This window comes from Neofelis nebulosa, chromosome 2, assembly GCF_028018385.1.
Source record: "Neofelis nebulosa isolate mNeoNeb1 chromosome 2, mNeoNeb1.pri, whole genome shotgun sequence".
Classification (NCBI taxonomy): Eukaryota; Metazoa; Chordata; class Mammalia; order Carnivora; family Felidae; genus Neofelis; species Neofelis nebulosa.
The window spans coordinates 802,819-815,485 of NC_080783.1; the positions used below are offsets into that span (position 1 = coordinate 802,819).

The following is a 12,667-nucleotide window of genomic DNA, read 5'->3' on the forward strand; positions in this document are numbered from 1 at the left end:
CCAATTTTATTATTATTTTTCTACGTGCAGTAGTACTTTATGAAACATGCGATGCAGACATGGAAACTGAGGAGAAAGGATTAGGCCCAGACTCCCCCTCAGATGCCCCCCGGTCGCCACGTGAATGTCCTAGATGAATCATTTAGGTCTGATCCGCACCTGTGACTTAGAGAAGGGGGACCACCAGCACTATTGAGCCACTGAATCCCCAGAAACGTGGCCACGGGCCTGGGTGTTTGCTGGAGCCCGGGGCCTGGAACGGCCACCCCCCACTGGCTGGCCATGAGGATCTGGGGCCAGATGAGGGGACTGCCCAGCTCACTGGCACTCTCACAGAGACACAGGGAGACCCCAGGAGCAGTGGGGACAGGGGACCTGCTTGCACTGGTCTGCAGGACCTGTTGCTCCCAGCCCCTCCCTGCAGACCCCGCTGGCCAGGCCTCCCTGCAGCCACCCTGTGGTGTCCCTAAGCCGGGTCTTGGGGTCAGTTCTCCTCTCCCACACAGCGGCTGTCTCTCTGGTGTCCAGGCACCTGCTGCTGAGAACAAGGCTGCCCCTGGGGGTCCCGGCCCTGGGACCTGGGTGGGACTTGCACACGGGCTACCTTGTGAGGCCTGCGTGGAGCACAGAACCGCGTGCAGGGGTGGGTGACTGGCAGTTGCACCCTCCACGCCATCCCCCTGCACTCTCCTGTCCCAGGCAGGTGCAGGAGGCCTGCGGTCAGTCAGCGGAGGGGGTGTTTCAATCCCCTCTGAGCTGGCTGATGGTCCTAGGGAAGGAATTGCTGGTGGTCGCTCTTAGGGAGGCCCCGAGGCCACATGTAACAGGAAACCGCAGTGACTCTGTGAACTGCAAGGTGGCCCTGGGGTGGAGAGGCCCCTCTTTGACCTGGGGGAAGGGCATGTGTCTGTGTGCATGCGTGTATTGTGTGTGTGAGTGTACGTGTGTATGAGTGTGTGTGAATATGTATGTGTATGAGTGTGTGTATAAGTGTGTATGTGTACGAATGTACACGTGTGTACGAGTATGTGTATATATATATGAATGTGCGTATGTGCATGAGTGTATGTGATGAGTGTATATGAGTGTGTGTATAACTCTGTATGTATGAGTATATATGTGTGCATGTATGAATGTGTATGTGATGAATGTGTGTATGTGTGTGTGCATGTGATAAGTGTGTGAGTGTGTATGTGATGAGTGTGCGTATGAGTGTGTACATTGTGTATGAGGGTGGATATGTAATGAGTATGTGTATGAGTGTGTATATATGAGGGTGTATATGTGTGTATGAATATGCATGTGTGTGTATGTGTGTATGAGTGTGTGTACGTTTATGAGGGTGAATGGGTGATCATATGTATGTGATGAGTGTGTGTATGTGTAGAGTGTATGTGTGTGTATATATGATGTGTGTGAGTGTGTATGTATATGAGTATATGTATGTGTAAGAGTGTGCTTGTGTGTATGAATATGTATGTGTATATATGTATAAGAGTGTGTGCATGTATACGAGTATGTATGAGTATGTGTGTGTATGAGTGTGTGTATGTAATGAGTATGTGTGAGTGTATGTGTACAAGTGTGTATGAGTGTGTTCATGTGTATGAGGGCATATGTGTGTATGAGTGTGTATATGTATGAATGTGTATGTGATGAGTCTGTGTGTATGAGGATGTGTATTTGTGTGTGAATGTGTGTGCGTGAGGGCGTGTGGTGATTGTGTATATGAGTGTGTACCTGTGTGTACATGTGTATCAATATGTACGTGTGTATGGGTGTGTATGAGTGTATAATTGTGTATATGTGTGTATGAGTGTGTGTATGTGTGAATGAGCGTGTATGTACGAGGATGTATATGAGATGAGTGTGTGTATGACTGCACATGTGCCTGAGTGTTTGCATGTTTATGAGTGTGTATTGTGATTGTGTATGTATGACAGTGTGTATATAATGAGTGTGCGTATGTGTGTATGAGTGTGTACATATATGAGCGTGTAGGTGATGAGTGTATGAGTGTGTATATGCATATGAGCATGTGTGTGTACATGCATGAGTGTGTGGCTGTGTGTAGGTGATGAGTGTGTACGAGTGTGTATATGCACATGAGCGTGTGTGTGTGCCTGGGTGTGCAGTGCGGTATGGGGGCTGGCCAGAGGGCGCCCATGCCTTTTCTGCAGGACCGGCCCCCTCCCCCCCCCCCCCCCCCCCCCGCCCCACGCCGCCTGTTGAGAAGCACAGAAGGACAGCACCGGTGGCATTTCCGACTTGGATAAAACCAGGAAAGAGCGGAAATGTCCTGGAGAGCCTCTCGGAGGCGACCTGCAGCCCAAAGTATGTGACGTGTGTTTGGCGGGTCCCTGAGCCGGGAGTTTGAGGGCTCGCCAGTGCCACCCTTGCTGGGTGGAGGGGCTGCTCTGAGCGGGCCAGGCAGGCCTGGAGGGGAGCCAGAGACCCCCGAGGCCATAGCACCCCTGCTCTGCAAACATCAGATCCAAACGGGCGGGGCCTTGGTTCCTGCTTTGACTTCTCTGCCAAAAATAAAACAATAAAGCCCCTGAGGCCTTTTATAAGCTTGTTTTGAAAAATGTAGGCATGTTTTTTATTTCCTGGCAGCTTTCTGGGTAATTAGGATTCCTCCCACGGCACAGTTGGGGGCTGGAGTCCGGCTTGCAGGGCAGCAAGTGGGCAGGGCCCCTGGGGCTCCCGGGCAAGGTCAGGTCTGAGCCCCGGAGACCCAGAACTTGCCGCACGCCCAACCCAGGAAGGAGGGGAGGCCCGCCCCGGGCTGAGCCTCGGCAAACAGGCAGACTCAAGGGAGCGGCCCCAGGGCCCACTTCCGGGGGAAGTGCCCCCACCAGAACTGGGGCAGGAGGGAGTCCCCCCGAGGCTGGGACAGCAGAGTTTGGTGTTGGAGGAGTAGTCCCTTCTGCCCCCACAGGCCCAGCCCGCCTGGATCTCGGGGCCCCGGGACTGGGCTTCCTGCCGTGTTCTCCCTTTCCTCTGTCCTCCTCCAGGGCCGCCCTGTGGCCACCCTCTGGTCTCCTGGGGGGCCCCACAGTCCAGGCCCTTGTTCCCCCACCAACAGAGGCTGCCTCTCCGGGTGTCCCAGCAACTGTCCCTCCTTTATCCTTGTGTAGATGGCAGCTCCCGCCTCCCCCTCCCCGGCAAAGCCTCCCCCCGCCTCTCCTCTGGTACACCAGGACCAGGTGCCCCCCCAGAGCAAGAGCCCAGCTCCCCAGTGGCTCCTGGACACGCCTGCCTGTGGAATACAGTCCCACAGCATCTGGGCACCCTCGCCCTCCCTCGGCATCCATTACCAGCCCGAGCTGCTGCCTCCCCCTCTCTCTGGAGCCCATGTTGCCTTTCAGCCTGGTCCACTCCTCAGATACCGGGGCCCTCCTTTTGGACACCCTGCACCCCTGGGCCACCCTGCATCTCTGTGACCACCATGGGGTCCACTGTCATCCTGCAGCCACCACAGCTGGAGATGCAGCTGCTGTGTCCCTGCCCTCCACTCACACTCACTTCTGGGGACAGCAGGTGCTCCTTCGGGACCCCAGCTCCACCCCAGACCCCATCCCCAGCAAGCTTCTGAAGCTGCCTCTGCCCATGCCCCCTCTGCCCAGAGTAGCCAGCAAGGCTCGAGGGACTGCGTTTGGCTTTGGCCCACCCCGAGGCCAGCTCAGGGGACAGTGTGGTCCTGGGCTGCCCCCCGGTGTGGAGGGGCTGGGGTCAGGGACCCGAGCCTGGACCCCGTCCTGTTCTCACTCCTCCTTCCCGCACTCGGCCTGTGCAGCTCAGACTTCTGGACCTATTGAGTCCCCTCGGGCCTGGGGAGCAGGGCAGTGGCTAAGCACACAGTAGGTGTTTAATGAACAACTTGCCCCACTTTGTAAAGAACCAGTTTTTGGATGTTGAGGCCCTAAGGCTGGGCCTTCCTGGAGACCAGGTATGGGGAGAAACCAGCCGGGTGCCCTCACCCAGCTGCCTGCTGACAGACCCATAGCAGCAGAATCCCTGGGGCTCAGGCTCTTCCAGATTGTTCTGTCCTGGGGCCCACTCACTGCCCCACCCCCATCACGGATCACAAGGAGCACCCGTGCCCAGGGCCCTGTTGGGGCGGCTTGTCCTGGCTGCCCCGTACCAGTAAATGGGAGGCAGTGAACACCCGAGCCTGCGGGGCTAGGAGTGTCCAGGGCCAGCCGTGAGCAGGAGGGCAGGTCAGTGGGTGTCCTCAGGAAGAGCAGCGTTTCTCAGATGGAACTCTGGACAGGCACCAGGACCCCCTGGTCAAAATGCGGAGTCGGGCCCATGCAAGCCTCTGGAGTCAGACCCTCTGGGAGGGCCCGGGGATCTACATTTCTACCATGCCCCCTGGCGACCGGCAGCACCACATGCTGGGGTCGTGCCCTGCAGGTGCACACAGCTCCTGATGGCTGCTGGAGCCGAGGGAGGTGGGGGGGTGGGTGGCGGAGCAGTTGCCCCTGGGCTGAGCCAGGCCAGGTGAGGTGGCCACCTGACCCAGCAGAGGAAGGTGTCGAAGAGGATGCCCTTCTGAATGGCCGGGGCAGTAAGGAGACATTCCTTCGGACGCAGTCAGCCCACTTGGGGGAATTTATTGTGAGGAAAGGACGAGAGACCCGTAACAAGGCGTGTATAGGGTGCACGCGCACCAGCGCACCGTCAGTTCATGGGAGACACTGAAACCAGCCACAGGGGCAACAGTCAACAGAGCAGTCGACTTAAATAATTATGATGCAGCCACAGGAAGGAATAGTACACTGTCACCTAAAAGCATGTCTCTATAAATTTAAGGCATGGGAAATGCTCACAGCCTAAAGTACTGAAAGAAATATGCAAAATAGAAACTTGCACGAAATGGGAGCCCCAGTTTGTCTCGTGGGCCCCTAGGTATGTTTGCAAACAGATCAAGAAGAATTTCACCAAAATGTTAAAAGTGTTGTTTTTTGGATGGTGGGATTATGCCTGTACCATCCCACTGATCAGAAGATGAACAACAACATTGACCTAGAAGCTTCTAGGAGCTAGCTCTCTTCCGGAAGCCAGGATAGCGTGGTGAGCAAAATAGACAAGGATGATGGTAATACTTAAACCAAAACACTGCTGCTAGTGCATCTGGACTCCTTGATTCCGAGCAAGGGCTCAGTCAAGCTTTTGGAATGAATGAATGAGTGAATGAATAAATGAACGAGGGAACAAGTCACTGGTGAAGGAGTGCACGAGGTTTCCATGGTGAGTTGTCTGGAAGGACAGGGTTTGGCGAGCTGGTCGCTTCTGGCTCCGCAGTTCATACAGTCACCGAGAGCTAAGGAGTGGGGACCCCGGACTCATTCCCAGCTGGCTAGGCTTGCCTCCCAGTGGGGCTGGCCAGGTGTGTGGCCAGGTGCTCTGGGCACAGACACAAGGGTGTTCTCACCAGGAGGCATTCGCTCAGTTTTGACGTAAAGTCAAGCTGACAGCATTACTGCAAGGTCACAGCAAGGAATGTCCTCCCACTCTTAATCCACACGCTCCCGCTGCTCGGATTTGCCCCGTGCACTTGCTCTCCCCCCTCTGTCTGTCTGTCCGTCTGTCCCCATGCAATGTTTCCTGAGCTGTTGGAGAGCGAAGGGCAGACAAGAATGCTCTCTGCTGGAAGCACACACGCAGGACCCAGGTCGGGAAGCTAGAGCCTGATGTGAGGCTGTCCACACCACTTCCTCCCATTTACACACTTAATCATTTATTTCCTTTCACCAGCGCGAGCTCACTGGCTCCCCCTTCATCCAGTGGATTAAAACCTATTACTACCATTATTTTCATGCTCAGATTGCCCCCCGTATGGCCAGGGAGCCTGTTTGATGGCCTCTGTGTCCTCTGGACACATCCCAGCCATTCTTGGAGCACTCTTCTTCCTCCTGCGTGTGACTGATTTCCAGGCGCATTTTGCACTTTCCCTGCCAGGGCTCTATCATCTCCAGAGAGTCCTGGTTCCTTCCAGGGAGAACTGATGCTTGGCAAGCAGGGTCTGGGCACTAGGAGTGCTTGGCACTACGGGGGTATCGCAGCGTCGCTCTCCCTCAGGGGACAGAGCCAGGAAACGAGTGAGCTGTGTGCATAGACACATGTGCAAGGGCCTGTGTCCACGGCCGGCTGCCGTAAGATATGAACGTAGACACACGGACATATGTACTGTGAGGTCCTACCTCCGTGGCCCGCAGGGCACACGTCCGCATGCAGGAAGTGGACGCCAAACGGGAACGACTGAGGTGGGGTCGGGGGCCAGCACAGGAGGCAGAGCTGGAGGGTGTGGTGGGGACAAGGGGGCCAGACCACCCGGCCTCAGGGCCAGGAGCAGGTAAGGGCTGGAAGGAGAGCCAGGATCTCATTCACGTTTGGCAACGCTGCTTCAGCTGCCTGATGCACAGGCTCGAGGGGCAGGACCGGGAGACAAAGGCCAGCGAGGAGGCACCTACATGCATCCAGGCGGGTGGGAACGGTGGTCCTGCCCAGGGCTGTGGCCGTGCAGGCGCTGAGGGGTGGGATGTATTTCTAAGTCTCCAGCAAGGAGGGGACAAGGGAAAGGAGGGAGGCATCAAAAGGCTACGGTGGGCCTAGGGAGGAAGCAGGACCTCTGTCTGGGTCCTGCTAAGTTTGAGATGGAATGCTAAGGAGGCAGCTGGACAGGGTGGTCTAAAGGCCCCTGAATCTGCATTCTGAGCCTCAGTTTCCCCATCTGCCCTCCGATATCCAGGCGTAGCCACCAGGCAGGCATGGGAGGCACTGGCCAGGTCACCTGCTTTGGAATAAACACCTTCCCTTCTCTCGCTTAGCTTTAATCGCAGCCACCCACCGGCCTGCCCGTGCGGGAGCCCTGCGCCCTCCCGGTGCCATCAGGCAAGCTGTCCGGGCATGGCACCCTCAGGAATCCCACGGTCTTTCTCGCTGAAGGAAGAGAAGGCACGGCATGCTACTGCGTCCACATGGACACTTGTTTTTCCAATATTATCTTTGTTTCCGGAAAAAGCTCTCACGGAGATATATGTTTTGTTAGCGGCCATAATGTTCATTTCTGATGAAACTGTTTGTTTTCCTAGTAGATCTTTCCACTTTAGAACCATTTCTCCCAGTTGTTTTGGTAAGAGTAGATGTTTTTGGTGAGGCTGTTAAGAAGGTCAACCGTCTTAAGAATATTTTCACCCGTGACTGCGAGGGGGAAAGCTGAGCCTGGCCCAGATGCTTTAGGAGCATTTTGACGGCGTTCTGTTCAAATGGTGCCAACGTGAGTTTTCCCATTTCCAAGCTGCGCGGGCCTGCTCCGGCCCCTGCAGACCCTGAGCACAGCTCTGCGCTGTCCACCACGCACTTCTGGAAGTCAGTCCTGGCCTACAGAGAGGACAGTGGCCCCCTCCTACCACTGTCACGTCACCAAATGCTGCTGCCAGGGTGCGGAAGCTTCCCGCATCGGCATGGGGAGTGCCGTGGTCGCCGGGGGGAGAGAGCACATGACGGTGGCCACGGTGGTGGAGGGGCTGGTGGTGGCCACTCGGACAGGGCCCGGTGAGGGTGTCAATAGTGCAAAAGATGGGAGTGGTGGTGCGGGTGGCCTTGAAGGTGGTGGGGAGGGTGCTGGTCATGTCAGGAGGGGCCGATGGAGTGGGTGACAGTGGTGAAGGGGGAGGTGGTGGCCCAGCGGGGGTTGCTCGGGCGGGTCGATGGCAGCACAGGCGGTGGAAGTGGCAGTGGATGGAGTTGAAAGTGGCTGAGGTCGTGGTTGGGGCGGCGGTGTTAGAGGTAACAATGCATCCGGCCGGCCTAACTCTTTTCTATTCAGGGGACGGCAGGTGCCCGGTGGCCCACCCACAGAGCAATGCGGTGACGAGCCATCACGTTTCATTCCTTCTGTGGCCCACAAATGGCTCCCACACCGGGAGCACCAGACACAGAACCCTCGCCCTTGCCCCTCGCCCTGAGGACTCCTGCTGTCCTGAGTGCCTGGCCCCAGAGCTCCCTCTGGGAGTCCCTTCGGGAGCCACCGGCCTGAGTAAGTGGCTCCTGGACTCAGGAGGAAGGGAGAAAGGGAGGGAAAGGCTCGGAGGGGACACTCCGCCCAGCTGCTGCCACACCCAGGGGGGCTTCTGCCCAGAAGCAGGCCCTGCCCTGACTACCTGGCCAGGGGTCCCAGCCTCCTGCCAGTGGGCCTCAGGCGTCAAGGAGGGCGGGGCGGGGTCTAGGTGGCTGCCAGAGGGTACTTGCAGGCCAGGTGCGGAACTGAACAGGCCAGGTGCCCCGCTCGGGAGACTGAGGCCCCAGGGAGCACGTGGCTGCCGTCACACTGACGTCTGGGACCAGGACGGGGCCAGGACTCTGCGGGGGGGGGGGGGGGGGGGGGGGCAATGGCTGGGCGGACGCGGTGTGCGCAAGCTGCCCAAGCCCCGGGGGCCGGTGAGGCCGGGCCCGCGCTCCGATCGCCCAGGTGGCCGGGCCGCAGCTCGAACCCCACCCCCGCCCGCCTCTCCCGCGGGCCGCTGTCCGGCCTTGGCCGCCGCAGGGAGGAAGCGCTGTCCTCATTCCACCTCTGGCCGCCGCGGTGCCAAGTTGCTGGCGGCGGCGGCTCGAGTCGGGGCGGCGGGCAGCGGCGGGGGCGCAGCGCCCACCCCGGCGCCCCCGCGGCCCGAGGTTACTCACGTAGAGTCCGGAGTGCTCGGCGCCGAAGAACGGGAAGGGCACGGAGAGCGGCTGCAGCCCCGAGCCGCCGTCGTCCTGCTTGGGGGTGACAGCGTCGCCGCGCTCCGTGCCGAACGGGTAGAAGTCGGCGAGGGCCACCGCGCCGCGCACCCCGCGCACCCCGAGCCCCAGGGCGGCGGCCAGGAGCAGCGCCCAGGCGGCGCCGCGCAGCATCGCCGGGGATCGGCGGGCGGGACGCAGCAGGACACTGCGGGGACCGAGCGGGGGACACTGCGGGGACCGAGCGGGGGACAGAGCGGGGACACTGCCGGAACCGAGCGGGGACGGAGCGGGGACGCAGTGGAGGCAGAGTGGGGTGGCAGTGGGGACAGAGCGGGGGGCGCAGCGGGGACGGAGCGGGACCGAGCCGGACGCAGCGGGCACAGAGCGGGGACCGAGGGGCCTCGCGGTCCGTGTGGGGCCGGAGCCGGCGGGGCCGGGTGCGGTGCGGGCGGCGCGGCGCGCCGTCGGGGAGCTCCCGCGCGCTCGGCCGGGCCGCGCTCGGGTCGCCGCTCCGCGAAGGAAGGCGCCGGGCGGGACCGCGTTCAGGGCCGGCCCCGCCCCAGGGGCCGCGGCTTAAATACCCGGCCGGGCGGTCCCCGGGCCTGGGCGGGGCCTGGGCGGGGCCATGCAAATAAGGCCGCTCTTAAAGCGCCAGGCCCCGCGGGAGGGCGAGGGCGCTCGCTGCGCGCCTGGGGCCGCCCCGCGATGGCGGGGAGGAGCTCCCTGGCCCAGGCTTTGGCGAGGTGAGCGCTTCGCGGGAGCGCTCCTGCGGCGGGGACCGTCCTCCTCCTCCGTGGGTTCTCAGCTGCCAGACTGGAGCGAGCCCAGAGGAGGCGCCTTGCTCACGGCGCAGTTCTGAGACAGACCCTAAGGCCTGCCTGCCTGAGATGTTGGTCGGGGCCACCCTGGCTTAGCAGTGCCTTGATACCCTTATGGAAGTGGCCAGGGGCCAGCCCCGTGTTGCTCCCCAAGATCTGAGCCTGTGGACACTTGTTGGGGGGGGGGGTGCTCCTGGTCTGATTTTATGTGAGGACCCCTGGCCTGGGGGAATTCAGGGCACTAAACAGGTGCACTGACCCATCAGGGAGAAATCCCCCGGGAGGTTTTCTGATGGGTTCAGGGCCCTAAGGGAACTTCACAGCAAGAGAGTCTCTAGCAGACTCCAGGGTAGGGAGGGCTCTAAGGGAAGGCTGGTCCTCTTGGGCCGGGCGGGGGGGAGGGGCAAGTGGACGGATGTTAGTGGGCCTGGCGGACCGCAGTAGGGCCTCCAGAGCCCAAATTCAGATTCCGTATCCCCAGCTGTGGCCATCCCAGCGCTTCTCCCGTCTCTGAGACCACTGACCGCACCCCTGGTCCCTCCCCAGGTGCAGGGCCTGACTTCTGGGGTTGAGGCCCTCCCCCACCCCCCTTGCTCTCAGAATCCTGGTGTTAGGGGATGTGTGAGTGCAGGCCCAGCCCGGAGCCCCTGGAGACAGCGGTGTTCCCGTCAGAGATCAGCAGAAACAGCCAGCACGATAGCAGCAGCTGCCACTGAGTTTCTGGGCGCTTTTACGTTGGGCTCCGTGTTTTTTCTGTGTGTCCTAAAACGTCTTCGGTGAACAGGTGTTGCTCTGTGGTCAGCAAGAAATAGTAAATGTGACTTTTAGGAAGTAGTGGAAAGGTCCTCTGAGTGTGACTCTGGGGGCCAAAGGTTTACACAGGTCCCGTTCGGCCAGTATCCTGGCGGCCAGTATCCTGGCGGCCTCGTCGTTCAAGGAGGCAGGCCCTGTGGGGCACTGGCCCGAGAGAGGTTCCCCTTCAACTTCTCTCTGGTTCCCCTGTGCTCAACTGCGAGAAGGCCAGCCCTGGGGCCGGGCTCCTGCCTCAGAAAACCCTGGACGGCAGGACAACCGTGTGGTTCCAGCGAAGGACGAGAAAGGTCAAGGCCTCCCGTCTCTAGGAAAGGTCAGAGAGGACATCGAATTACGGGGCTGTGCTGGGAGCAGAATCTTCACGGTGTTGTCAGCAGGAACCTGGGGAGGAGGGGCACGTCCCCACTTGCACACACACTCCCATTTCCACGTGCATGCTCACACATGGAGACAACACTCACACTTCCACACCCACACTCAGTCACATGTGCTCCCACATACAACGCTGCACACATTCCTATGTGCCCCTCTTCACTGCCGACCTTCTGCCCCAAGGGATCCTAGTAAAGGCCCATGTCTGGGCTAGGTTATGGGTCCACCTAGGGGCTTGTAGGGAGTAGGGCTGCCCCAGAGAAGGGCTGTTTCTCTAGACATGGTGGGAGTGGTTGGCCTAGACAGGGGGTCCCAACCAGGGCACTCAACTGAATCCCCTGGGTGGATTTGTGAGGTGCTCAGGCCTGGGCTCCACCCTGGACGGCAGGTGCTTGTGGGTCTAGGCTGGAGCCAGCCACAGGCCGACTCTTCCGTCACGGCCCCAGTGAGGCCACGCTTACCTGGGGTCCAGGCCTTGCTGCCTATTTGCAGCCTGGTCTGGGAGACTGGGGGTTAACATGAGGCCCCACCACTGCTGGGCATTACATTTCAAACACACACACACACACACACACACACACACACACACACACACTCACACACAACTCCACAGGCAGCAAAAAAGAGGAAAAAAGTGTTTTTTTTTTTTTTCAGGTGCTAAAAATATTATCAGGAAATACTTTTCAGCAATGTGCCGTTTTAGGTTCCCCTCTGGACTCAAGGGCGCCTTTGTCTCTGCCACAGAAAGTCCACATTTATCAACACCAAAATCGTTTTATCAAGCAAGCTCATGTTCTGCGGCCAGGAAACCTGAGCCTCCCCAACAGGCCTGTGACATTTTAGTTTAGGGCCTGAGTATGTGTGCAATTCAGATGGGGGAGCCCTGGAGCCGACCTCGGGACACCCCAGGACCTGGGGCTCTGTTGGGGCAAGGTGGTGCGTCCTTCCCCACAGCGCACCTGGCCTGGTGGGCTTGTCCCTACAGGGCTGGCTGTGCCTCCCACCGCTTTCTCTCCAGAGGCAGCTAGCTGAGCACAGATCTCCCCAGAGCAGCCAGAAGCCCCTGCCCCAGGTAACCCTCACCTGCCCCAGGAGCAAGGCTAGGAAGTTACAGGGCCCGAGGCTCAGGCTGGGTTGCGCCCTTGCGGAAGCCCACCCTACCTGGTTGTTTCACTGTGAGGCTGGACGGGGTCTTGTCACAGGTGGGAACGCCTGGTTCAGGATAAGCAGAAGGGACGGTCCTTGGGTCCTGGGCCCACTCGGCTCCGCGCCCCCTGTGTGCAGCAAGGGGGCACAGCCTCCAGGGAGCCCCCCCACACCTGGACACCTGACGGGTGTCCTGCTATCTATCAGAGAGAAATGATCAGAATAGGGTTCAACGTTTACTTCCTGGGAAGTTCACTGCTGCTTTCTTCTTTGAAAAAACTAGAGAGGAATTAGAAACCCTTCGAGCTGGAGAATCTGCAGGGAGAGGCCAAAGATGGTTACGGGTGAGCTCAGGTTGGGCCTCTCTCCGTGGTTTGGGTGAGGAACGACGCCTTCTGCCGTCCACGGGCATCCTCCCCCACCCCCCCCACCCCCTCCCCGGCCCCGCCCCGCCCCCGCCCCGCCGCTGTCCCCCAGGGCACAGGGCAGAGACTCGGCTTCCCGAGTGTTCCACAAGCACCAGGGACAGGTGCGACAGAAGGGCTCTCAGGGTGGCCCCTGCATGACCCTTTGCTGAGAGGTTTGGCAGCTGATAAATATCAAGCTTCTGTGGCATTTTTCATGACGTGGGGAAAAGCCTCATGATAAAACGTCAAGTAAAAGTTTTTCAGAAGAGTATTCAGCGTGGCACGTGCAGCAGCCCCCAACCATGGGGAATGTTCCAGTTTTGCCCGAGGATCTGCTGTCACGGAGTACGGGCGGTGGCGGGTTTCTTTTTCATAGGC

At 59.4% G+C, this 12,667-nt stretch overlaps 1 protein-coding gene across 12 annotated transcripts in view; it reads right to left on the bottom strand.

Moving 5' to 3' along the window:
* The window catches only part of SNED1 (sushi, nidogen and EGF like domains 1), an 89,456-nt gene extending 80,169 nt beyond the window's left edge, over positions 1-9,287 (bottom strand). For 10 of the 12 annotated variants that reach the window (XR_009253348.1, XR_009253346.1, XR_009253376.1 and 7 more), the window contains exon 1: positions 8,692-9,286. Coding sequence is in view for 8 of the 12 variants with exons in the window: in XM_058698718.1 (XP_058554701.1) it covers positions 8,692-8,904 (213 nt within the window). In the remaining 4 variants the exon portion in view is untranslated. Of the gene's footprint in view, positions 1-8,691 lie in introns of all 12 variants that reach the window. The other 2 variants (XR_009253387.1, XM_058698740.1) reach the window with 1 other exon arrangement.
* Between the last annotated feature and the right edge of the window lie 3,380 nt (positions 9,288-12,667).